Source organism: Ranitomeya variabilis, chromosome 2 (genome assembly GCF_051348905.1).
Source record: "Ranitomeya variabilis isolate aRanVar5 chromosome 2, aRanVar5.hap1, whole genome shotgun sequence".
In the NCBI taxonomy this organism is placed as follows: domain Eukaryota; kingdom Metazoa; phylum Chordata; class Amphibia; order Anura; family Dendrobatidae; genus Ranitomeya; species Ranitomeya variabilis.
This window is the reverse complement of record NC_135233.1, coordinates 125,175,109-125,198,942: the sequence shown is the minus strand read 5'-3', so window position 1 is coordinate 125,198,942 and position 23,834 is coordinate 125,175,109. Positions and strand designations below refer to the sequence as shown.

Below are 23,834 nucleotides of genomic sequence, written 5' to 3'. Positions count from 1 at the left end.
CAGTGGAGTCATGCTGTCCAAACCGTGGGCAGCATGAAGCAAATGAAAAATACAGTTTGAAGAGCTGGATGGGAACCAAAGTCGGAGCACCTCCACCAGCCATCTTAGGTGAGTAACAGGTCTCTCCCTATGTACACACATGGAAAAGCATTGCCAATCACCTGGAGTGGAGAAGGAGAAGCCATCTGGGGCTTGTGCCACATTAGTCTTTCACTCTGCAATTCTACAAATCAGCATGTGCAGGGAAGAAATGAACAAGTCGTCCCAACTCTTCTCCTCCCAGCACATTCTGATTTGTCAACCATGCTGCTCTGAGCGTGAATTGCAGGGATGAATGATGGTAGTTCAGCTTTGCAGTAACTACATAAACTCTTATTTATAATAAAGACTTCACTAAAAAGCTTTAATAGGAGGCTGCTACCATACTAACACATTATTAAGGTAAAATTCTGTTCTCAGGTCCCTTTATAAAAAAAAAAAATAAATAAAATAAGTTGCTAAATACATTTAAATACCAAATTACAATTGTTTTAGTCAAATATAGTTAACATATTTAATACATCATTGATACTGTCCATATAATACCCATTCATCCAGCCCCCACGCCCCTGGTCCCCTTACCTGGAGCTCTATGGAACGCAAGCTCTGCCGGCAACAAACTGCCATTTATCCATGACCTCTTTATCACCAACAAACTCTCCTTTCTTGCCATCACTGAAACCTGGCTCACCCCCTCTGACTCAGCCTCTCCAGCTGCACTTTCCTACGGCGGATTCCATCTTTCTCACACCCCTCGCCCGCTACTCTTCCCTCGTTTGAGGTGCACCCATCACCATCTACTCTCCCCCCAAACCTCCAGCTGGCTGTCATCTACTGCCCCCAGAACTAGCCATCTCCACCTTCCTCGACCACTTCACCACCTGGCTACTTCATTTCCTTTCTGCTGACATCCCCACTATCATCATGTGCAACTTCAACATCCCCATTGATGCTTCCACCCCAGCTGCCTCTAAACTTCTATCACTCACTGCCTCCTTTGGCCTCACTCAATGGTCGTCCGTGGCCACTCACTAAGATGTTCACACGCTGGACCTCATCTTCACCCGCCTCTGCTCCCTTACTAATCTCACTAACTCGCCCTTTCCCCTGTCTGACCACAACCTACTAACATTCTCTTCTCTCTCCTCTCCTAGTGTGCAACCCCCACTCCACAAACTCACTCACCCTAGCAGAAATCTCAAACACCTCAATTTACAATCACTCTCTGAGTCCCTTCTCCCTCTTACAGACATCGCTTCCCTTCATGACATAGATGATGCTGCCACTTTTTATAACACCACAATAACAGCAACACTCGACTTGGCCACTCCCCTCACGCGTAGCAAAACTTGTGCAATCAACAGGCAGCTCTGGCTGACCAGCCTGACCAAAGAACTGAGATGGGCTTCCAGGGTTGCTGAGCGGATATGGAAGCGATCCCGACCTGCTGAGAACTTCATCACATACAAGCTGTCCCTCGCCAGCTTCAAGTCCACGCACACTGCCGTAAAACAAACTTACTTCTCATCTCCTCCCTGTCTCACAACCCTAAACAGCTTTTCAACTTTAAATTCTCTACTCCATCCCTCAGCACCTCCCCCTCTCCTCTCATTTCTGCTGAAGACTTTGCCTCTTTCTTTAAGCAGAAAATTGACATGATCAGAGAAAGCTTTGGTAAGCTGCCCCCAATGCCCCTCTTAACTGCTCAACTCTGGTTCCTCCAAAACCAGCTTCTCCAACATGACAGAAGATGAGCTCTCCAACTTCCTGTCAAGATCGCATCTTACCACTTGCACGCTTGACCCACTTCCATCCCACCTCATCCCTAGCCTCGGCATAGTCTTCATCCCAACCCTAATACACCTCTTCAACCTCTCACTCACAACTGATGTCTTCCCCTCATCCTTCAAGCATGCCTTGATCACACCCATCCTCAAAAAGCCCTCCCTCGACCCATCCTCTGTGTCTAGGTATCGCCCAATAGCTCTTATCCCTTATGCCTCAAAACTACTGGAACAGCATGTCCATCTTGAACTGTCTTCTTTCCTCTCCTCCTGCAACCTCTTTGACCAGTTACAATCTGGCTTCCGACCGCATCACTCAACTGAAACTGCCCTAACTAAAGTCACCAATGACCTACTAACCGCCAAGAGCAAGCGATACTACTGTCCTCCTTCTCCTGGACCTGTCTTCTGCCTTCGACACTGTCGACCATTCCCTCCTGCTACAGATTCTCTCATCTCTTGGCATCACAGACTTGGCCCTATCCTGGATCTCGTCATATCTAACAGACTGAACATTCAGTGTCTCTCTCTCCCAAACCACTTCCTCACCTTGCCCCCTGTCTGTCTGTGTTCCCCAGGGCTCAGTCCTAGGGTCCCTGCTCTTCTCCATCTACTCCTTCTGCCTGGGACAGCTCATAGAATCACACGGTTTGCAGTATCATCTTTACGCCGATGACACGCAGATCAACCTATCTGGACCCAATCTCAGGTCCTTACTGACCAAAATCCCACAATATCTGTCTGCTATTTCAGTTTTCTTTTCTGCTCACTTTCTAAAACTGAACAAGGACAAAACAGAATTCATCATCTTTCCCCAATCTCACTTTGCCCCTCCATGAGACCTATTCATCAATGTCAATGGCTGCTCACTTTCCCCAGTCCCGCATGCTCGGTGCCTCGGGGTGATCCTCGACTCTGCCCTCTCTTATAAGCCTCATATCCAAGCCCTTGCCTCCTCCTGCCGACTCAAACTCAAAAACATTTCCCGGATCCGTGCATTCCTTGACCATAAAACTACAAAAACGCTAGTGCACGCCCTTATCTCCCACCTCGATTACTGCAACCTCCTACTCTCTGGCCTCCCCTCTAGAACCCTGGCACTACTCCAAACCATCCTACACTCTGCTGCCCGACTAATCCACCTGTCTCCCCATTATTCCCCAGCCTCTCCGCTCTGCCAAGCCCTTCACTGGCTTCCTATTGTCCAGAGTCTCCAGTTCATGGTCTCCCGGTACTTACCCCCAAAAGCAACCTTCGATCCTCTCAAGATCTCCTTCTCTACTCCCCTGTTATCTCTACTTCCCACAACCGCATCCAAGACTCCTCCCGTGCTTCCCTGATACTCTGGAACGCTCTATCCCAACACATCAGACTCTTGCCTACCACGGAAACCTTCAAAAAGAACCTGAAGACCCACCTCTTCTGACAAGCCTACAAACTGCAGTGATCCTTAGTCTGCTGAACCACCGCACGACCAGCTCTACCCTCTACTAGTGTATCCTCACCCATCCCCTGTAGACTGTGAGCCCTCGCGGGCAGGGTCCTCCCTCCTTCTGTACTTGTGTGTGCCTTGTTTTGCTCATGCTTATTGTGATTGTCTATATCTGCCCCTTTCACATGTAAAGCACCATGGAATAAATGAATAATAATAATAAGGATAACAAGTGTGACATTGGCATACTCCAGAACTTACTGACAAACAGTGATATAGTCAGGGCTGTGGAGTCAGAGAGTCAGAGCCCATTTTGTTGGAGTTGGAGCCCATTTTGGTGGAGTCGGTGGTTTGGCTTTCCGACTCCACAGCCCTGGATATAGTGGCACATTATTATTTACCTGTAACAATTTTTCAGCTGTAGGTCTTTTCTTAGGATTTTTCGTCAGAGCCATCTTTACAAAATGATGAAAACTATTTGACCTTCAAAGAAAAAAAAAAGAAAAAGAAAATATGTATATCTATTGAAAAACAATAAGTGCCTTTAGTAAGAATGGGTTGTCTGATTCTTACCATTTCATCTTGTCTTTTAACTTTGGAGGCTGAAAGTTGCTCTTTGTCATTAAGAATAAGGCCCTGAAAACAAATAACCATTAATGCCAAAGGCAAAAACAGGAACGTGGTAATTATTAGTCTTACGAGGAGACACTTGACATTTAGATATCACTAAATTATTTACTATTAGTAACGGATAAAAGGTAATTGTGGAGAAGAGATAAAGGGGAGAACAGAGGGAAAGAGCTACAGGGGGTGGGTAGGAGAAGAGCAAGTGCAAGGAGGGAGGCAGGAGGTACAGAAATTACTTGACTTTGAAGCGATAAGTTACAAGAAAGTGAAGAAAAAGAGGCTTTATTTGCTTTACCTCATTGGATGCAAGTCAAACATGGGAGGCTGAAGCTCTGCCAGCTCTATGGACGTTATGCCCACTGCCCAGATATCACACAACTGGTTATAGCCACCTTTCCTCTCCACAGCGGCCACCTCAGGAGCCATCCTAAGAATAGGATTTATGGTCAGAGATGTAGCTACACGTATATAGGTATACGGTGCAATGTCTACAAATGTGACCTACAACATTATGTTATTTTATATTCTTTTTACACTTGTATCCTCCTAATAATGAGGATACAGACCTGGTTTACAGCTCAAGCCAGTTCTCCCAGTATGTATCACTGGATTATTGGCAGAACAATGGGAATATCCTACGAAAAAAATAATGGCAGATAACGAACCGCTGACACATTATCATGAGCCCATCTATAGCCAATGTGAAGCATGCTGTGCAATACAAAAAAAAGCTTCTAACTCATTCCTGTACTATGGGGGGCGGTTCATTAGACTTTTTTTCGCCATATTTCATTAAAAAATTGCAAGAGGTTGTGCAAAAAAAATGTGACTTTTTGACATTTTCACATCATTGTCGTCCAAGTTCAGACAAAGTGGTCAGAGACGGGGCAGGACAGGAACGGGACAATGGGCGACAATGGCTATGCCACAAATCTTACTCTAGCGGGGACTGGAGAAACATTTGTGGCCTCTTAATGAATTAGGTGCGTCCGCTCCAACATGCTCCTTCTCTCGCCAGTCTTAATGAACCATCCTCAAAATGTGCAGTAATACAAACTTACTAGTATTATTTTTTCATATTTCAGTGATTTAAAAAATTATGAACTTTACACAAGGTAAAAAAAAAAGATTTGGTTTGTGTTGTGATTTTCCGAGATCAGTAACTTTTTTTTTCCCACACCGAGCTGATGCTTTTTCGATTTTGGGATACACAATGTTTTGATCACTATTTTGCATTTCTTTTAATGGTACGCCAGACTAAAAAAGGCCAATCTGGCAGGTATGGATGCGGTGTTGACTACCCGTGCCCCAGGAAGGTGCGCGCAATTAAGGCCGGGGTCACACTTGCAAGTACAATGCGAGAAACTCGCACAAGTGTCTCTCGCCGGCACTCGGGTCCGGAGCGTGCGGCTCCATGTATTTCTATGCAGCTGAAAGCTCCGGTCCTGAGAGCCGGCGGCAGTGCCGGGTATTGATGTGAGACACTCGTGCGAGTTTCTCGCATTGTACTTGCAAGTGTGACCCTGGCCTAAGAGTAAGTATTTTGGCGCAACTAACTCAACATTAATGTCGAAAATCTGGGCAAATTATGGCTGCCTAAGGCAGGACGCATCCAAAATGATCCAACTCCAGCATAACTTCATAACCAAATAAATTAATAGAACAAGCAAAAAAGACAAACGATTATCTTACCAATATGGCGTGCCAATGAAAGACTTTCGTTTAGCTATAGTGGCTGTTATTTGAGCCGAAACTCCAAAATCAGCTATAAAAAAAAGAAAAAAAAAAAAGAACATTAAATCGCTGGCTGCAAATCCATTATTTGGCCAAACATACACAAAAAAGTACACATAGACTTAAACTCTTCATTGGAGAACTGTAGTGTAATGTGTGTGTTGTCAGACCTTAAAAGGAATCTGTCACCAGGTTTTTGCCATCTAATCTGAGAGCAGCATAATTTGGAGACAGAGACACTGATTGCAACGATGTGTCACTTACTAAGCTGCTTGCTGTGCTGTAGTTTTGATAAACAATGTCACGACAGGGCCAAAAAGTATATGAAGACAGATTTTTCAAAGGTTTTATGGACTGATGAGATGAGAGTGACCTTTGACGTCTCAGAAGGGCATATGGCAGGATAAGTAATGGGCAAAGACCTCCACTTTGAATTAGATGCCAGTGGGGTTGGGTACTTCTATGGGCTGGTATTATTAAAGATGAGCTAGTTGGGCCTTTTCAGGATTAAGATGGACATAAAATCAACTCCCAAGCCTACTGCCAGTTTTAGAAAACACTTTCTTCAAGCAAAGGTACAGGAAAACATCTGCATCATTCAAGGAAACCATGATTTTTATACAGGACAATGCTCCATCGCATACATTGAAGTCTCCCCTGCTTGGCTGCCAGTAAGAGCCATAAAGATGTAAGAATGATGACATAGCCGCTTCCTCGCCTGACCTAAACCCTATGAGAAGTTGTGGGCCCTTCTTAAAATTGAGATTTACACTGAAAGAAAACCATACACCTCTCTGAACAGTATCTGGGGGGTTGTGGTTGGCGCTGACAAAAAGTTGATCTTCAACAGATTAATAAACTGTTAGACTCCATGGATGGAAGACTCATGACTGTTGCTGAAACGAAGGGTGGTTATATTGGTCACTATATATATTTAATGTCAGGAATGTATTTTTGTACATGTTGAGTTGTTTGGTTATTTTTCTCACTTTAACAGATGAAAATAAACAATTGAGATGGGAAAATTGACTTTTTTCATTTGGCTACATAATAATTCTACACACTAATAACTTGCCCAATAAATATGCACACATAGATATACACCTAAGAAGAAAATCAAAACCTCACTTTTACTTTCTTAAATATTCAGGTGTTTTTTTTTTTTTTACATTTTGCACTGATCAACAGCACTGTAGTTGTTCAATAATGAAATAATCAAAAATACGAATTGCCTAATAACTGCGTACACAGTAGTGTGGGATGGATTCCTGTACTTCATTTCTTTTAGCGCACAGAGAGACGCAGCAGAGTTGTGGAAGACATGAAATAGCAGTACTGAGCTGTGTGAATGGGAAATCAAGCTCTGGGGTGATTGAAAAGACTTGGTATAAAGCTCAGCACCATCTTTCTGTGTCTCCATCTGCATCCTCACTCCTCCTCCATAGAGTACAACGGCTGAGCAACCTGACATCACAATGAGCCGGCATTCGGAGTGCATGACAAGCTCTGGTGGCATGGGAGAGAGGAAGAAGTGGCTCATAAGTGGGGTAAGAAGTACTTTCCTACTCATCTTGTTAAAGGGGATATATGATAAGAATACCCAGGATTTTCAGGAAGACAGCTGGTCTCACTTATTTAGGGATCCTCTCCTACACTGTGTTCCAAATTATTATGCAAATAATATTTCCTCATATTTTCTCTAAATTACCTATCTGAATTGCAGTCATTGTTATTTTCCAGTCATCTACTATTCTAGTATAATTGCAATGTTTTGGAACAAACTGCCTATGAAAACAGTATCTTTAAAAAAAAATAAATAAACACTCAAAATGCATGTTCCAAATTATTATGCACAGCAGTTTTCAACCTTTTTTTTTATTTTGAACAAAAAAAAGGTCAATTGTGAAGTTATAAGCATTATCAGCTTATTACAAAATGAAATCAAACAGTTTTCAAGTGAAAACTTTATTCTAAGTGATGTTACATTTGCACATAGGACCCCTTGTTCGAAAGAAGCTTCTGAACTCTCTCGTCCATTGAATTTGTCAGTTTTTGGATGGTTTCTGCTTCAATTGTTTTGCATGTGGACAGAATCCCCTCCCAGAGCTGTTGCTTAGATGTGAACTCCCTCCCGCCATCATAGACACTCCTTTTGATGATGCTCCAGAGGTTCTCAATGGGGTTGAGGTCAGGGGAAGATGGTGGCCACACCATAAGTTTGTCCTCTTTTATGCCCATAGCAGCCAGAGATGCAGATGTGTTTTTTGCAGCATGAGACAGTGCATTATCATGCCTGAAAATGATCTTGCTGCGGAAAGCACGGTTCTTCCTCTTGAACCATGGCAGGAAGTGTTGTTTTAGAAACTCCACATAGATTATGGAGTTCATCTTTACCCCTTCAGGGATCATAAAGGGGCCGACAATCTCTCTCCCCACGATTCCAGCCCAAAACATTACTCCTCCTCTTCCTTGTTGGCGCCTTAGCTGTGTTTTCATGGGGTGTCCATCAACCAGCCATCCTCCACTCCATCCATCTGGACCATCGAGCGTTACACGGCACTCATCGGTGAACAAAACAGTTTGGAAGTCAGTCTTCATGTATCGTTTGGCCCACTGGAGCCGTTTCTGCTTGTGTGCAGTGGATAGAGGTGGTTGACAGGATGGCTTACGCACCTCTGAAGGACCCTGCATCTTGTTGGTCTGAGGACGTTGGAGGCACCAGCAGTTTCAAAAACTTGTCTGCTGCTATGACAAGGCATATTTGCAGCTGCTCTTTTAACCTTACGCAATTACATGTTGGAAAGAGTCCTCAATTTTTCCTTATCAGCACGCACACGTGTGTGCAGGGAATCAGCTACATACTTCTTGATTGTGCGATGATCACGATGAAGTGTCTTCGCAATGTTGATTGTAGTCATGCCATGACCTAAATACTCCACAATTTGTTGCTTCTCAGCAGCCGACATATCCTTTTTCTTTCCCATTTTGGCAAAAAATGTAGGCAGCTAAATAATGTGGAACAGCCTTCTTAAGTAGTCTTGCCTTTATTGGACACACCGGCCAAACTAATGTGCACAGGTATCCGCAATTGCTTTCAGTGATATAAAGAGCCCTGACACACATCACCATCAATGAGTTTAAATGACAAACAAAAAAATTCTAACCTTATCACTCCTAAACTCTTTGTGCATAATAATTTGGAACACAGTGTATTGGCTGAGCCAGGGCTACCAAATCTCCTTGAAATATAATGTCCCACTGTTTTTATAAAATTTCCAGTATGGGCAACATTTTTATGTTTCATAAATGACAGCTTTTCCCCCTTAAAGTCTAGACCTTATCGTCAGAGTCGTAAACCTAGGTGCCATTTTCTTTACACTTCTGCCCTACAATAATGCTTAGCTAATAATCAGCTATGAACATCTGTTCTTCCAGGGACGTGCTCATTACAAACCCAAGACGCAGTACAATCTGCAAACAGCTACTGAAATAGGAAGTGCTATAAATAAAATCAGGCAATGGAATGCTATTGGCGTGACTCAGCAATAGACGGGAGCATGCAAGCATACACAATGTCACGGAAATGACTTTTACGCATTTTTTTTCCCAATACCATACAATTTAGCTATTTTGTCCTGGTCTTACATTAAATAGTTCCTGTTTCTACAGTCACACCCAAAGCTGAAATAAAAACATACTTGCTGCCTCTCCCATTGCTGCAGCATTGGCCTGACATACACTATATTAACATGTAAGACATTATTACGTTACTGTACAATGAATATATTAGCAAAGTCAGAACAAGAAGTGTAAAGTAGAGCGGACGTCTGCAGACCCCGAGGCAGCATAGAGAAGCAGAGATATAGGAGCGCATGCAGACTGCCCGAAAACTAAAAGAGGACAGCAGACTGCACACATTATTCACACATTTTCTAGTACAGTGCTGAAAAGAAGTATTTACAGCCCCCATTATTCCCTACGATTTATTCTATTTTTACATACTGGTCAAACTACATTGCTTTAAAAAAAATGTAATGTACCACAAAGGAAAACCCCATGTACATTCCATAAATGTCTGACCTGGGAGACAGAGAGAGGGGGACAGAGAGAGAGAGAGGGGAAGACAGAGAGAGAGAGGGAGAGACAGAGAGAGAGAGAGAGAGAGAGGCGGAGACAGAGAGAGAGAGGGGAAAACAGAGAGAGAGAGGGGGAAACAGAGAGAGAGAGGGGGAAACAGAGAGAGAGAGGGAGAGAGAGAGAGAGGGGGAGACAGAGAAAGAGGGGGAAAGAGAGAGAGAGGGGGAAGACAGAGAGAGAGAGGGGGAAGACAGAGAGAGAGGGAGAGACAGAGAGAGGGGGAGACAGAGAGGGGAAAACAGAGAGAGAGGGGAAAACAGAGAGAGAGGGGGAAACAGAGAGAGAGAGGGAGAGACAGAGAGAGAGGGAGAGACAGAGAGAGAGAGAGAGGGGGAGACAGAGAGAGAGAGGGGGAAACAGAGAGAGAGAGAGGGGGAAACAGAGAGAGAGAGGGGAAGACAGAGAGGGAGAGACAGAGACAGAGAGAGAGAGGGGGAAACAGAGAGAGAGAGAGGGGGAAACAGAGAGAGAGAGGGGGGGAAACAGAGAGAGAGAGGGGGACAGAGAGAGAGAGAGGGGAAGACAGAGAGAGAGGGAGAGACAGAGAGAGAGAGGGGGAGACAGAGAGGGGGAAACAGAGAGAGAGAGAGAGGGGGAGACAGAGAGAGAGGGGGAGAGAGAGAGAGCGAGGGGGAGACAGAGAGAGAGGGGGAAACAGAGAGTGAGAGACAGAGAGAGGGGGAGACAGAGAGAGAGCGAGAGAGGGGGAGAGAGAGGAGGAGACAGACAGGGGGAGACAGAGAGAGAGAGAGGGGAGAGAGGAGGGGGAGACAGAGAGGGGGAGACAGAGAGAGAGGGGGAGACAGAGAGAGAGGGGGAGACAGAGAGAGGGGGAAACAGAGTAAGAGACAGAGAGAGGGGGAGACAGAGAGATGGGGGGAGAGAGGAGGGGGGAGACAGAGAGACAGAGAGGGGGGGAGACAGAGAGGGGGAGACAGAGAGAGAGAGACAGAGAGAGGGGGAGACAGAGAGGGGGAGACAGAGAGAGGGGGAGACAGAGAGAGGGGGAGACAGAGAGAGAGGGGAGAGAGAGGAGGGGGAGACAGAGAGAGGGGGAGACAGAGAGGGGGAGACAAAGAGACAGAGAAAGAGGGGGAGACAGAGAGGGAGAGACAGTGGGGGAGACAGAGAGAGAGGGAGACATAGAGAGGGAGACAGAGAGAGAGAGAGGGAGACAGAGAGAGAGAGAGGGGGAGACCGAGAAAGAGAGGGGGAGAGAGAAAGGGGGTGAGGCAGAGAGAAAGGGGGGGAGACAGAGAGAGAGAGGGGGAGACAGAGAGAGGGGGGGAGACAGAGAGAGGGGGGGGAGACAGAGAGGGGGGGGAGACAGAGAGGAGGGAGACAGAGATTTATTAAAATGAAGAATAGTAAAAGTCTTTTGTATCTGAGGGGACCAATTAGCTTCTGATTATCAGCACTATATACATTTCTCTGCTTTACTGCATCTCTATTCATTATTCTCTTCCAAACAGTTATAGATGGTGTCCTGTTATCTATCCAATTCATTTTTTGTGCCCCTCCAAAAAAACTTGCAAGATTACAAACTTCTTTTCTGAAAGTCTCCAATTATCTCATCAATTACCAATACATAGTCTTTAATACTTAGAAGCACAAATATTTAAAATTAACAACCAATCTCATTCCACTATATTTCTAGTTAAGGGCGTTGCCAAAATAAATGTATCACCAAACAACATGGTATCAACAGTCATGTGAAAGTAGATGGCAATGATTCCAGTGACTGGCTGCAGCTGTCATGTGTTTTAGACAGGGCAAAACCACAGAAAAACTAATAGAGAGTGGCAGCATTAGGACAGCACGTGCAAATGTAGGCAAATATCCTCCGTAGTACATGCCTGCACAAGGCAATATTGCCTTGCGCAGGCGTGTACTATGGAGGACAGAGAATGAACTTCAATCCAATATTGCAGCCAGCATGCAGCCAGGGGGTAAGGAAAGGGTGAATCAAACACCCGAAAACCCCGCCCCTATGGCTGAAAGTTGTTCCCTCCAAATTCAGGTGACAGAGTCCCTTTAAGGCTATATGCACACGTTGCAGATTTCCTGCAGATCTGCAGATTTTTTTTCCGCACAGAAACACTGCAGATTTGCAAGTGATTTACAGTACAATGTAAATCAATGGCCAAAAAAAAAATGCTGTGCTAATGGTGCGGAAAAATCTGCACGGAAAACGCAGCAGATTCAAAAAAGGACCATGTCAACTCTTTGGGTATGTGCACACGTTACGGATTTGCTGCGGATCCGCAGCGTTTTTTGAGGTGCAGAAACGCTGCAGATCCGCAACTGATTTACAGTACAATGTAAATCAATGAAAAAAAAAAAATGCTGTGCACACTTTGCGAAAAATCCGCTGCGGAAACGGTGCGGTTTTAAAGAAATAGCATGTCAATTCTTTTTTGTGAATCTGCAGCGTTTTTGTATCCACTCCATTATAGAAAACCGCAGGGGTAAAAACCGCAGCAAATCCGCAAGAAAACCACAGCAAAAGCACACAAAAAAATGCTGCGGAACCGCACAAAAAAATGCAGGTGCTTTTTCTGTCAGGAGAGACAGAATCCGCACCAGAAATTCCTAAGGCTAACCCGCAACGTGTGCACATACCCTTTGTGCAGATCTGCTGTGTTTCTGCACCCATTCCATAATAGAAATCTGCAGGGGTAAAAAAAGGAAGAAATCCGCACAATGTGTGCACATACCAAAAAAAGGTGCAGATTCTGACCTGCGTTTTCTGTCAAGAAATGCAGAATCTGCACAGAAAATTCCACAGTCAAATCTGCAACATGTGCACATAGCCTTAACATGAACCAAACATCAGCTCCAAACTTGAAAAAAGAACAGCGGTGCAAAGTTTATTCCATCATGGTTAAAACAAGCTATCAAAAATATAGGAACCTATGAAACCTGCCAAACATGTACGGTAGATCACGGGCTCCTGTTTTTTGTTACCTCATTTTAACCATGATGGAATAAATGTTAAGTCTTATATGAATATCACGGCAAGTTTGGTGCAGGTTATTTTGTAATGTTAAAGTAAAAGTGACCTTGGCTATTTTTTTTTTTACCAAGAAAATTAAATGTTTAGCAATCACAATACCATTTACAGCTCTTCCAATAAGAAGGTGTAGGATTTACTGCTACATTTGAGGTTAGTAGAACTTTTAATAAGCAAAAAAAGCCCTTAAAAAAAACACAAAACTGGAAATCAATTCATGAAGCCACTTGGATTCAAAGCCTATTGCATCTCCTCAACTTTATTTTTAAGCCACCACATGAGTCATCCTAAGAAGATGGCCAAGTTTCCTTCAAAGATCTCTGTTGATCACTATGAAGAGCATTATTTAATTTCCCTTAAAAAGTACAGCTGAATTCAATGACGGCACAGGATGGCCCCCTTATTGCCCCCCAGGGACAGTCTCCCACTGCCCATGTTGTGACTATTTAGCTGTGTGGAGCAGTTGTATCTGGTGGGTGGAAGATAAAGAAGATACGGTAATCGTTTTAAGGGCCATGGCAGATTTGCATCTATTAAGCTCTGGCAAAAGAAGCTCCATCTATCATTTTACGAGAGATCGGTGATTCAGATTAAAAGAATTTATCAAACCATGTCAGTACCCCACCAACACAACGGGAAGGGCTTTCTACTAAAGGTCTTCAGATCCTCACACACTGTTCTGCAGACATTCACTTGGTTTATGATCTTTTTTTTCCTTCACAATAAGAGCATTTTGTGTTTGTCATGTACGTAGCTATAAACTGTCCTACTCATCAGGGTCTCATTTATCTGGGTACCTAAAGAGTATCCTGGCACCATCACAATGTCTGCCAATTGGTTTAGTTTTTATAATTTGTAGCCCTGCATATTTAAGAAAAGTAATTTTTAGTCAAGTTTTTAACTATGGTATATTGATCATCTTAAATCAATATCTATTTTATTAATATGTATAATTTATCATCCAAAATGAACAGTATCCAACCAATGGGGTAAAACTGTATGCCTAATTGAAAGAACACAATGACACATCACACAGAAAAAAAACATAAGAGTTAAAATCGAGTACTAAGACTGAAAATGGAAGAGAGTCAACACCCTGAACCAAAATAAATCTTTTTATATAAACATACATACACAGTGGCCTGCGAAAGTAAAGAACATGCCTACAACTGTGAACATTTGGTTTTCTTTTTATTGTGAAGCAAACAACAAAAAGGAAAAAATAACGGAAAACTTCAGAGTGCACAATTATACACCCCCTAAAGTCAGTACTTTGTAGAGCCTCCTTTACCTTCAATTACAGCTGCAAGTCGCTTTGGATAAGTCTCTATGAGATTTCCACATCTTTCCACTGTAATTTTTGCCCAATCCTCAAAGCAAAACTGCTCCAGCTCCTTCATGTTAGATGGTTTCCTCTGGTGAACAGAAATTTTCAAGCCTGACCACAGATTCCCAATTGAATGAAGGTCTGGGCTTTGACTAGGTCACTCCAAAACATGTTTCTTTTGTTCCTCTCAGCTCCTTCAGGGTTACCTTTTGGTCTATGTGCTGCCTCCTTGCTCGAGCTGTGAGTTTTGGTGGGCCTCCGTCTCTTGGCAGCTTTGTTGTGGAACCATGTTTTTTCCATTTGATGATAATGAATTTGATTATGCAAATTGCCTCTGCTGAAAAAAAGAGGACTAAACTCTATAGCGCCACCTATTGGAAGTAGCGATCCTACAAGTCACAATCAACCCTTTAACGAGTCGTGCAATATGACTTAGGATAAAAGCCAAATCAGTATCTCAATTCGCAGACACGGTGTTTCGGGCTGTTGGCCCTCATCAGTGCGAAGCATGAGAACTGATTTGGCTAGGTGAGAGGCTCTGGACTGGGGTCTAAGGGGTAACGTTTCTCCTTATGGAGAGTGACATACCAGCTGGCTTGTCAATGAATTTGATGGTACTCCGGGGGATTATCAGAGATTAGGATATTTTTTATAACCCAACCCTGACTTGAACTTCTTAACAACTTTGTCCCTGACTTGTGTGGAGATCTCATTAGTCTTCATGGTGATGTTTGGTTAGTGGTGCCTCTTGCTTATTGGTGTTGTGGCCTTTCAGAAAAGGTAAAATATATATACTGACAGACATGTGACACTTAGATTGCACACAGGGGGACTTCCTTTCACTAAAGCATGTGACTTATTAAAGTACCATATTTTTCGGACCATAAGACGCACTTTTTTCCTCCAAATTTGGGAGGAAAGTGCGGGGTGCGTCTTATGGTCCAAATGTAACACGTGGGGCAGCAGCAGAGTGGGATCACACTGGTATCCCACTCGCAGGAGGCAGGAAAATGTCCCCACTGCAGGAATCCAGTGCTGGGGAAACAGGTGGTCCCCATGATTAAAGTGAAGTGAATATTCATTAGCCGCTTACCCGCCCACCTGTCAGCGCTGAGCAGTGAGCGGGGAGCAGCAAATGAATAGTCCTTCACTTAAACAGCGGACCCACATGGTTTCCTCAGGATCCGATTCCTGCAGCGGCTGGGGAGATCTGTGTCTGGTGGAGGAGGCGGCAGGAGCAGGGGGCCACGCCACAGGAGGGATTGCGGCATGGCTGTGCTGGGTGCTCCCTGCTCCGGCATAGGACCTGTGTGAGGTCATGAAAAGGGCGGGCTGTGCTGGGTGCTCCCTGCTCCGGCATAGGACCTGTGTGAGGTCATGAAGAGGGCAGGCTGTGCTGGGTGCTCCCTGCTCCGGCATAGGACCTGTGTGAGGTCATGAAGAGGGCGGGCTGTGCTGGGTGGTCCCTGCTCCGGCATAGGACCTGTGTGAGGTCATGAAGAGGGTGGGCTGTGCTGGGTGCTCCCTGCTCCGGCATAGGACTTGTGTGAGGTCATGAAGAGAGCGGGCTGTGCTGGGTGCTCCCTGCTCCGGCATAGGACCTGTGCGTGGTCATGAAGAGGGCAGGCTGTGCTGGGTGGTCCCTGCTCCGGCATAGGACCTGTGTGAGGTCATGAAGAGGGCGGGCTGTGCTGGGTGCTCCCTGCTCCGGCATAGGACCTGTGTGAGGTCATGAAAAGGGCAGGCTGTGCTGGGTGGTCCCTGCTCCGGCATAGGACCTGTGTGAGGTCATGAAGAGGGCAGGCTGTGCTGGGTGGTCCCTGCTCCGGCATAGGACCTGTGTGAGGTCAGGAAGAGGGCGGGCTGTGCTGGGTGCTCCCTGCTCCGGCATAGGACCTGTGCGAGGTCATGAAGAGGGCGGGCTGTGCTGGGTGCTCCCTGCTCCGGCATAGGACCTGTGCGAGGTCATGAAGAGGGCGGGCTGTGCTGGGTGCTCCCTGCTCCGGCATAGGACCTGTGTGAGGTCATGAAGAGGGCGGGCTGGAGCATCACTTGACCGCACAAAGCCCTGCCTCTTCATTATGTCATCAGGTCCTGAAGACATGTACTAGCATCTGAAGGCTCCTTATTACACGAGCTGTGGAGACGCAATAAGAGGGAGGGCTCTGTGTGGTTGTGTGATGCTGCAGCTCTTCATTACTTCACCACAGCGTGGCTGGCTGCAGGACCTGCACAAGTAAGAATTAGTTAAAATTACAACACATAAAAATGCACTCTACCACTCCTGTGGTGAACTATAATTCCCAGTATGTCACAGGATCTGCAGGACATGCTGGGAGTTATAGTTCTCCCGTGGGATCTTAAAGCAGAACTCCAGTGTTATTTTTCAGTGCTGGAGTGGTGCTTTAAATATAAGCCCTGCGCCCCCATTCTTATACTCACCCTCCAGCGTCTTCATATAGTACTTTACAGACACCACATTGGTCCTGCAGCACCATCTTCTACCCGCAGCTTCCAACATAATAACATACTATTATATATAATAACACCACATATAATAGTATGTTATTTATGTTATTAAATATTTTACCACATTTTTTGCTTCACATATTTTTTTCCCTACTTTCCACTTCTAAAACATGGGTGCGTCTCTTATAGTCTGAAAAATACGGTAATTGCTTCTACCAGACATTTTTAGGGGCTTTAGGGTGCTATAGAATGAATACATATGCACATGCCATTTATTAGTTATTTGATCCCATAAATTTGCTGAACAAATCTGATTACAAAAATATTTAAACACAGATTGTAATCTAACTATATATATATATATATATATATATATATATATATATATATATATATATATATATATATATATATATATATATATATATATACTAGATGGCAGCCCGATTCTAAAGAATCGGGAGTCTAGAATCCATAAATATTTTATTTATTCAAATGTAAGAATAATACAATTAATAAATAATAGTAAGAAAGAACAAAAAATGGCTGCACTCACCAGCTCTTGACAATTCTTGTTATTTAAGGTACAGTTACACAGGATCCATGAACATGCTTATGAGGGGAGTGATGAAAGACATCAGACAACAACTTTGCGTGTTGTGGCAAATGCCACAACAACGGTTCTTTGCTTAAGAACAATAATGTAAATAATAAATAATATGTATCAATAACTATGTATATTGGTATGTTCTATGACATTTTAAAATATTTCATTATTATGTGGAAAAGCTCTTAGTACCCATACTGGCGCATACTTGTGTGCCCATCAGGTATTTTCACAGTAAAATTTTCACAGGTGGGGCCCCTCGTCCTCCGATTTGGTGGGCGGGGACCCTCGGCCTCCGATTTGGTGGGCGGGGACCCACGGCCTCCAATTTGGTGGGCGGGGACCCACGGCCTCCAATTTGGTGGGCGGGGACCCTCGGCCTCCAATTTGGTGGGCGGGGCCCCTCGGCCTCCGATGTGGTGGGCGGGGCCCCTCGGCCTCCGATCTGGTGGGCGGGGCCGCTCGGCCTTCGATTTGGTGGGCGGGGCCCCTCGGCCTCCGATTTGGTTGGCGGGGCCCCTCGGCCTCCGATTTGGTTGGCGGGGCCCCTCGGCCTCCGATTTGGTTGGCGGGGCCCCTCGGCCTCCGATTTGGTGGGCGGGGACTCTCGGCCTCCGATTTGGTGGGCGGGGACCCTCGGCCTCCGTTTTGGTGGGCGGGGACCCTCGGCCTCCGATGTGGTGGGCGGGGCCCCTCGGCCTCCGAACTGGTGGGCGGGGCCGGGCCCCTCGGCCTCCGCTTTGGTGGGCGGGGCCGCTCGGCCTTCGATTTGGTGGGCGGGGCTCCTCGGCCTCCGATTTGGTTGGCGGGGCCCCTCGGCCTCCGATTTGGTTGGCGGGGCCCCTCGGCCTCCGATTTGGTGGGCGGGGAATCTCGGCCTCCGATTTGGTGGGCGGGGACCCTCGGCCTCCGTTTTGGTGGGCGGGGACCCTCGGCCTCCGATTTGGTGGGAGGGGACCCTCGGCCTCCGATTTGGTGGGCGGGGACCCTCGGCCTCCGATTTGGTGGGCGGGGACCCTCGGCCTCCGCTTTGGTGGGCGGGGACCCTCGGCCTCCGCTTTGGTGGGCGGGGTCCCTCTTCCTCCGATTTGGTGTGCGGGGACCCTCGGCCTCCGCTTTGGTGGGCGGGGACCCTCGGCCTTCGATTTGGTGGGCGGGGCCCCTCGGCCTCCGATTTGGTTGGTGTGGACCCTCGGCCTCCGATTTGGTGGGCGGGGACCCTCGGCCTCCGATTTGGTGGGCGGGGCCCCTCGGCCTCCGATTTGGTGGGCGGGGCCCCTCGGCCTCCGATTTGGTGGGCGGGGACCCTCGGCCTCCGATGTGGTGGGCGGGGCCCCTCGGCCTCCGAACTGGTGGGCGGGGCCGGGCCCCTCGGCCTCCGCTTTGGTGGGCGGGGCCGCTCGGCCTTCGATTTGGTGGGCGGGGCTCCTCGGCCTCCGATTTGGTTGGCGGGGCCCCTCGGCCTCCGATTTGGTTGGCGGGGCCCCTCGGCCTCCGATTTGGTGGGCGGGGACTCTCGGCCTCCGATTTGGTGGGCGGGGACCCTCGGCCTCCGTTTTGGTGGGCGGGGACCCTCGGCCTCCGATTTGGTGGGAGGGGACCCTCGGCCTCCGATTTGGTGGGCGGGGACCCTCGGCCTCCGATTTGGTGGGCGGGGACCCTCGGCCTCCGCTTTGGTGGGCGGGGACCCTCGGCCTCCGCTTTGGTGGGCGGGGACCCTCGGCCTCCGCTTTGGTGGGCGGGGTCCCTCTTCCTCCGATTTGGTGTGCGGGGACCCTCGGCCTCCGCTTTGGTGGGCGGGGACCCTCGGCCTTCGATTTGGTGGGCGGGGCCCCTCGGCCTCCGATTTGGTTGGTGTGGACCCTCGGCCTCCGATTTGGTGGGCGGGGACCCTCGGCCTCCGATTTGGTGGGCGGGGCCCCTCGGCCTCCGATTTGGTGGGCGGGGCCCCTCGGCCTCCGATTTGGTGGGCGGGGCCCCTCGGCCTCCGATTTGGTGGGCGGGGCCCCTCGGCCTCCGATTTGGTGGGCGGGGCCCCTCGGCCTCCGATTTGGTGGGCGGGGCCCCTCGGCCTCCGATTTGGTGGGCGGGGCCCCTCGGCCTCCGATTTGGTGGGCGGGGCCCCTCGGCCTCCGATTTGGTGGGCGGGGCCCCTCGGCCTCCGATTTGGTGGGCGGGGCCCCTCGGCCTCCGATTTGGTGGGCGGGGCCCCTCGGCCTCCGATTTGGTGGGCGGGGCCCCTCGGCCTCCGCTGTGGTGGGCGGGGCCGGGCCCCTCGGCCTCCACTTTGGTGGGCGGGGCCGCTCGGCCTTCGATTTGTTGGGCGGGGCTCCTCGGCCTCCGATTTGGTTGGCGGGGCCCCTCGGCCTCCGATTTGGTTGGCGGGACCCCTTATCCTCCGATTTGGTGGGCGGGGACTCTCGGCCTCCGATTTGGTGGGCGGGGACCCTCGGCCTCCGATTTGGTGGGCGGGGCCCCTCGGCCTCCGATTTGGTGGGCGGGGACCCTCGGCCTCCGATTTGGTGGGCGGGGACCCTCGGCCTCCGATTTGGTGGGCGGGGACCCTCGGCCTCCGATTTGGTGGGCGGGGACCCTCGGCCTCCGATTTGGTGGGCGGGGACCCTCGGCCTCCGATTTGGTGGGCTGGGACCCTCGGCCTCCGATTTGGTGGGCTGGGACCCTCGGCCTCCGATTTGGTGGGCGGGGACCCTCGGCCTCCGATTTGGTGGTCGGGGACCCTCAACCTCCGATGTGGTGGTCGGGGCCCCTCGGCCTCCGCTTTGGTGGGCGGGGCCGCTCGGCCTTCGATTTGGTAGGCGGGGCTCCTCGGCCTCCGATTTGGTTGGCGGGGCCCCTCGGCCTCCGATTTGGTTGGCGGGGCCCCTCGGCCTCCGATTTGGTGTGTGCTCTGCCTGGGGCCACTGTGCTCTGCCTAGGGCCCCATATGCTGCCTGGGGCCACTGTGCTCTGCCTGGGGCCCCATATGCTGCCTGGGGCCCCTGTGCTCTGCCTGGGGCCCCTGTGCTCTGCCTGGGGCCCCATGTTCTGCCTGGGGCCCCATGTTCTGCCTGGGGCCACTGTGCTCTGCCTGGGGCCCCATATGCTGCCTGGGGCCCCTGTGCTCTGCCTGGGGCCCCTGTGCTCTGCCTGGGGCCCCATGTTCTGCCTGGGGCCCCTGTGCTCTGCCTGGGGTCCCTGTGCTCTGCCTGGGGCCCCTGTGCTCTGCCTGGGGCCCCTGTGCTCTGCCTGGGGCCCCTGTGCTCTGCCTGGGGCCCCATATGCTGCCTGGGGCCCCTGTGCTCTGCCTGGGGCCCCATATGCTGCCTGGGGCCCCTGTGCTCTGCCTGGGTGTAGGACACTGGTGACATCACTTATCTCCGGACATTAGCTCCGGACAATAGCTCCGGACAAAGCCACGGAAGTTGGCACAAATTGCAGGAAGTAGTATTCTAGGCAATTATATATTAGATATACACACAGTTATATGAAAAAGTTTGGGCACCCCTATTAATCTTAAGCTTAATGTTTTATAAAAATTGTTTTTTTTGCAACAGCTATTTCAGTTTCATATATCTAATAACTGTTGGACACAGTAATGTTTCTGCCTTGAAATGAGGTTTATTGTACTAACAGAAAATGTGCAATCTGCATTCAAACAAAATTTGACAGGTGCATAAGTATGGGCACCTCACCAGAAAAGTGACATTAATATTTAGTAGATCCTCCTTATGCAAAAATAACAGCCTCTAGTCGCTTCCTGTAGCTTTTAATGAGTTCCTGGATCCTGGATGAAGGTATTTTGGCCATTCCTCATTACAAAACAATTCCAGTTCAGTTAAGTTTGATGGTCACCGAGCATGGACAGCCCTCTTCAAATGATCCCACAGATGTTCAATGATAGTCAGGTCTGGGGACTGGGATGGCCATTCCAGAACAGTGTAATTGTTCCTCTGCATGAATGCCTGAGTAGATTTGGAGCGGTGTTTTGGATCATTGTCTTGCTGAAAGATCCATCCTCTGCGTAACTTCAACTTTGTCACTGATTCATGAACATTATTGTCAAGAAACTGCTGATACTGAGAGGAATCCATGCGTCCCTCAACTTTAACAAGATTCCCGGTGCCGGCATTGGCCACACAGCCCCAAGGCATGATGGAACCTCCACCAAATTTTACTGTGGGTAGCAAGTGTTTTTCTTGGAATGCTGTGTTTTTTGGCCGCCATGCATAACGCCTTTTTGTATGACCAAACAACTTAATATTGGTTTCATCAGTCCACAGGACCTTCTTCCAAAAAGAAATTGGCTTCTCCAAATGTGCTTTTGCATACCTCAGCCGACTCTGTTTGTGGCGTGCTTGCAGAAACGGCTTCTTTCGCATCACTCTCCCATACAGCTTCTCCTTGTGCAAAGTGCGATGTATAGTTGACCGATGCACAGTGACACCATCTGCAGCAAGTTGATGCTGCAGCTCTCTGGAGGTGGTCTGAGGATTGTCCTTGACTGATCTCACCATTCTTCTTCTCTGCCTTTCTGATGTTTTTCTTAGCCTGCCACTTCTGGCCTTAACAAGAACTGTACCTGTGTTCTTCCATTTCCTTACTATGTTCCTCACAGTGGAAATTGACAGGTTAAATCTCTGAGATAGCTTTTTGTATCCTTCCCCTGAACAACTATGTTGAATAATCTTTGTTTTCAGATCATTTGACAGTTGTTTTGAGGAGCCCATGATGCCACTCTTCAGAGGAGATTCAAACAGGAGAACAACTTGCAAGTGGCCACTTTAAGTAGCTTTTCTCATGATTGCATACACCTGGCTATGAAGTTCAAAGCTCAATGAGGTTACAAAACCAAAAAAAGTGCTTTAGTAAGTCAGTAAAAAGTAGGTAGGAGTATTTAAAACAAGAAAATGATAAGGGTGCCCATACTTATGCACCTGTCAAATTTAGTTTGAATGCAGATTGCACATTTTCTGTTAGTACAATAAACCTCATTTCAAGGCAGAAACATTACTGTGTCCAACAGTTATTAGATATATGAAACTGAAATAGCTGTTGCAAAAAAAACAATTTTTATAAAACATTAAACTTAAGATTAATAGGGGTGCCCAAACTTTTTCATATAACTGTATATATATATATATATATATATATATATATATATATATATATATATATATATATATACACACACACACACATACACACTCATATACATATACATGCACACACATACACATATACACAGTATATACATGCAGAGAAATGAATCAAAACCTAGGATGATCAGTAGTACAAGATAGGGACAACACGTCCACTTGATGTTAATAATCTATAATTAGAAGTATATAAAGTGCATGTGCCAGTACAGCTCAGGAGACACTTATAAATAAATGAGTAAAAGTAATAGCCCAGAAAAGTTATCCCATTTTGCACTTCATATGATCTTAGGTTCTGAAGCTATATATATAATTTTACGCACATGTATTACATGGTTACTTGTGGTTCAGAGTGTTGACGCTCCTCCGCCTCCATTATTATAATGTTTTGTATGTCATTGAGTATTCTTTCAACAAAGCAAACAGTTTTTCTCCATTGGTTAGATGCTGTTAATTTTATACAGATTTTTCGTATTTCTCTATTCCCTACAGCGGGCTATTTCCTTTCATAACAGGTTCAACATTTATCAGCAGTCCACAGGATAAGTAACAAATGGATCACGGCTGGGAACCCCACCAACCTCGAGAACAGTGGTCCCGATGTGCCCGGTACACGTGGACTAATAGAGCACACGTCTGACCATGGCGCCATTCACTTCTTCAGAACTGATGGGACCGCCACAGGGAAAATAAAGCAGAACACGGCAATGCATGGACACTCTGGGAGAATTGAATACATTTATATTTTAAACTAAAACAGCACATTCATGGTATAATGAAAAGGACACAAGTCTGACTAGTTTCCAAAGCTGCTATTTTCCTTGTAATAAGCATTCCAACAAGATAGTATAAATACAAGAAAATATACTGCACGGATACAAAGCAAATATCATCTATCATTTTTCGAGAGCTCTGGTGATTCAGATTAAAGGATTTATGAAACCATGTCAGTGTGCGAACAACACAACGGGACGGGCTTTTACTATAGGTCTTTAAATCCTCACACACTGTTCTGCAGACATTTACTTCGTTTCTGATTTTCAGGCCCCCGAAATGTGGCAACAGGGTGCGTGCCGGACGCCCACTCACCATCCATGATGTCTCCATGAAACGCTGGTTGTATTACTTACTTACTGGCGATTCCAGCTCTGAAGGCTGTTCTATGCAGCAAGTATGTGCCTTGTATTCATGCATTTATCCTTGAAGCATATTTTCTTGCATTTTTACTACAATTATTACAAGTAAATAATAGCAGCTTTGAAAACTAATCGTCCTTTTCATTACACCGTGCATATGCGTGTTTTTTTTAGTATATCATTCATTTGATTTTTGGAAGCCATTTTGCCCGCATTTTGCTGCACAGCTTTTGTGTCCCTTTTCCACTGCTTGTTTAAGAATTTAATGTTTGTCATTTTATACACCTGTTGGAATAAGGGCGGCTGCAGACTATAAGAAATCGTCCGAATTTCATCTAAAAAAAAAAAAATAGGGACAATTTTTCCCTAATTT

At 47.1% G+C, this 23,834-nt stretch overlaps 1 protein-coding gene across 4 annotated transcripts in view; it reads right to left on the bottom strand.

Annotated features, from left to right (window-relative positions):
- Window positions 1-23,834, bottom strand: part of MAP4K3 (mitogen-activated protein kinase kinase kinase kinase 3) — a 306,530-nt gene that overhangs the window by 99,734 nt on the left and 182,962 nt on the right. For all 4 annotated transcript variants that reach the window (XM_077282921.1, XM_077282922.1, XM_077282923.1 and 1 more), the window contains exons 8-11: window positions 5,575-5,647; window positions 4,178-4,309; window positions 3,829-3,891; window positions 3,657-3,738 (exon numbers count right to left, since the gene is read on the bottom strand). In XM_077282921.1, the coding sequence (XP_077139036.1) occupies window positions 3,657-3,738; window positions 3,829-3,891; window positions 4,178-4,309; window positions 5,575-5,647 (350 nt within the window). The remainder of the gene's footprint in view (window positions 1-3,656; window positions 3,739-3,828; window positions 3,892-4,177; window positions 4,310-5,574; window positions 5,648-23,834) is intronic.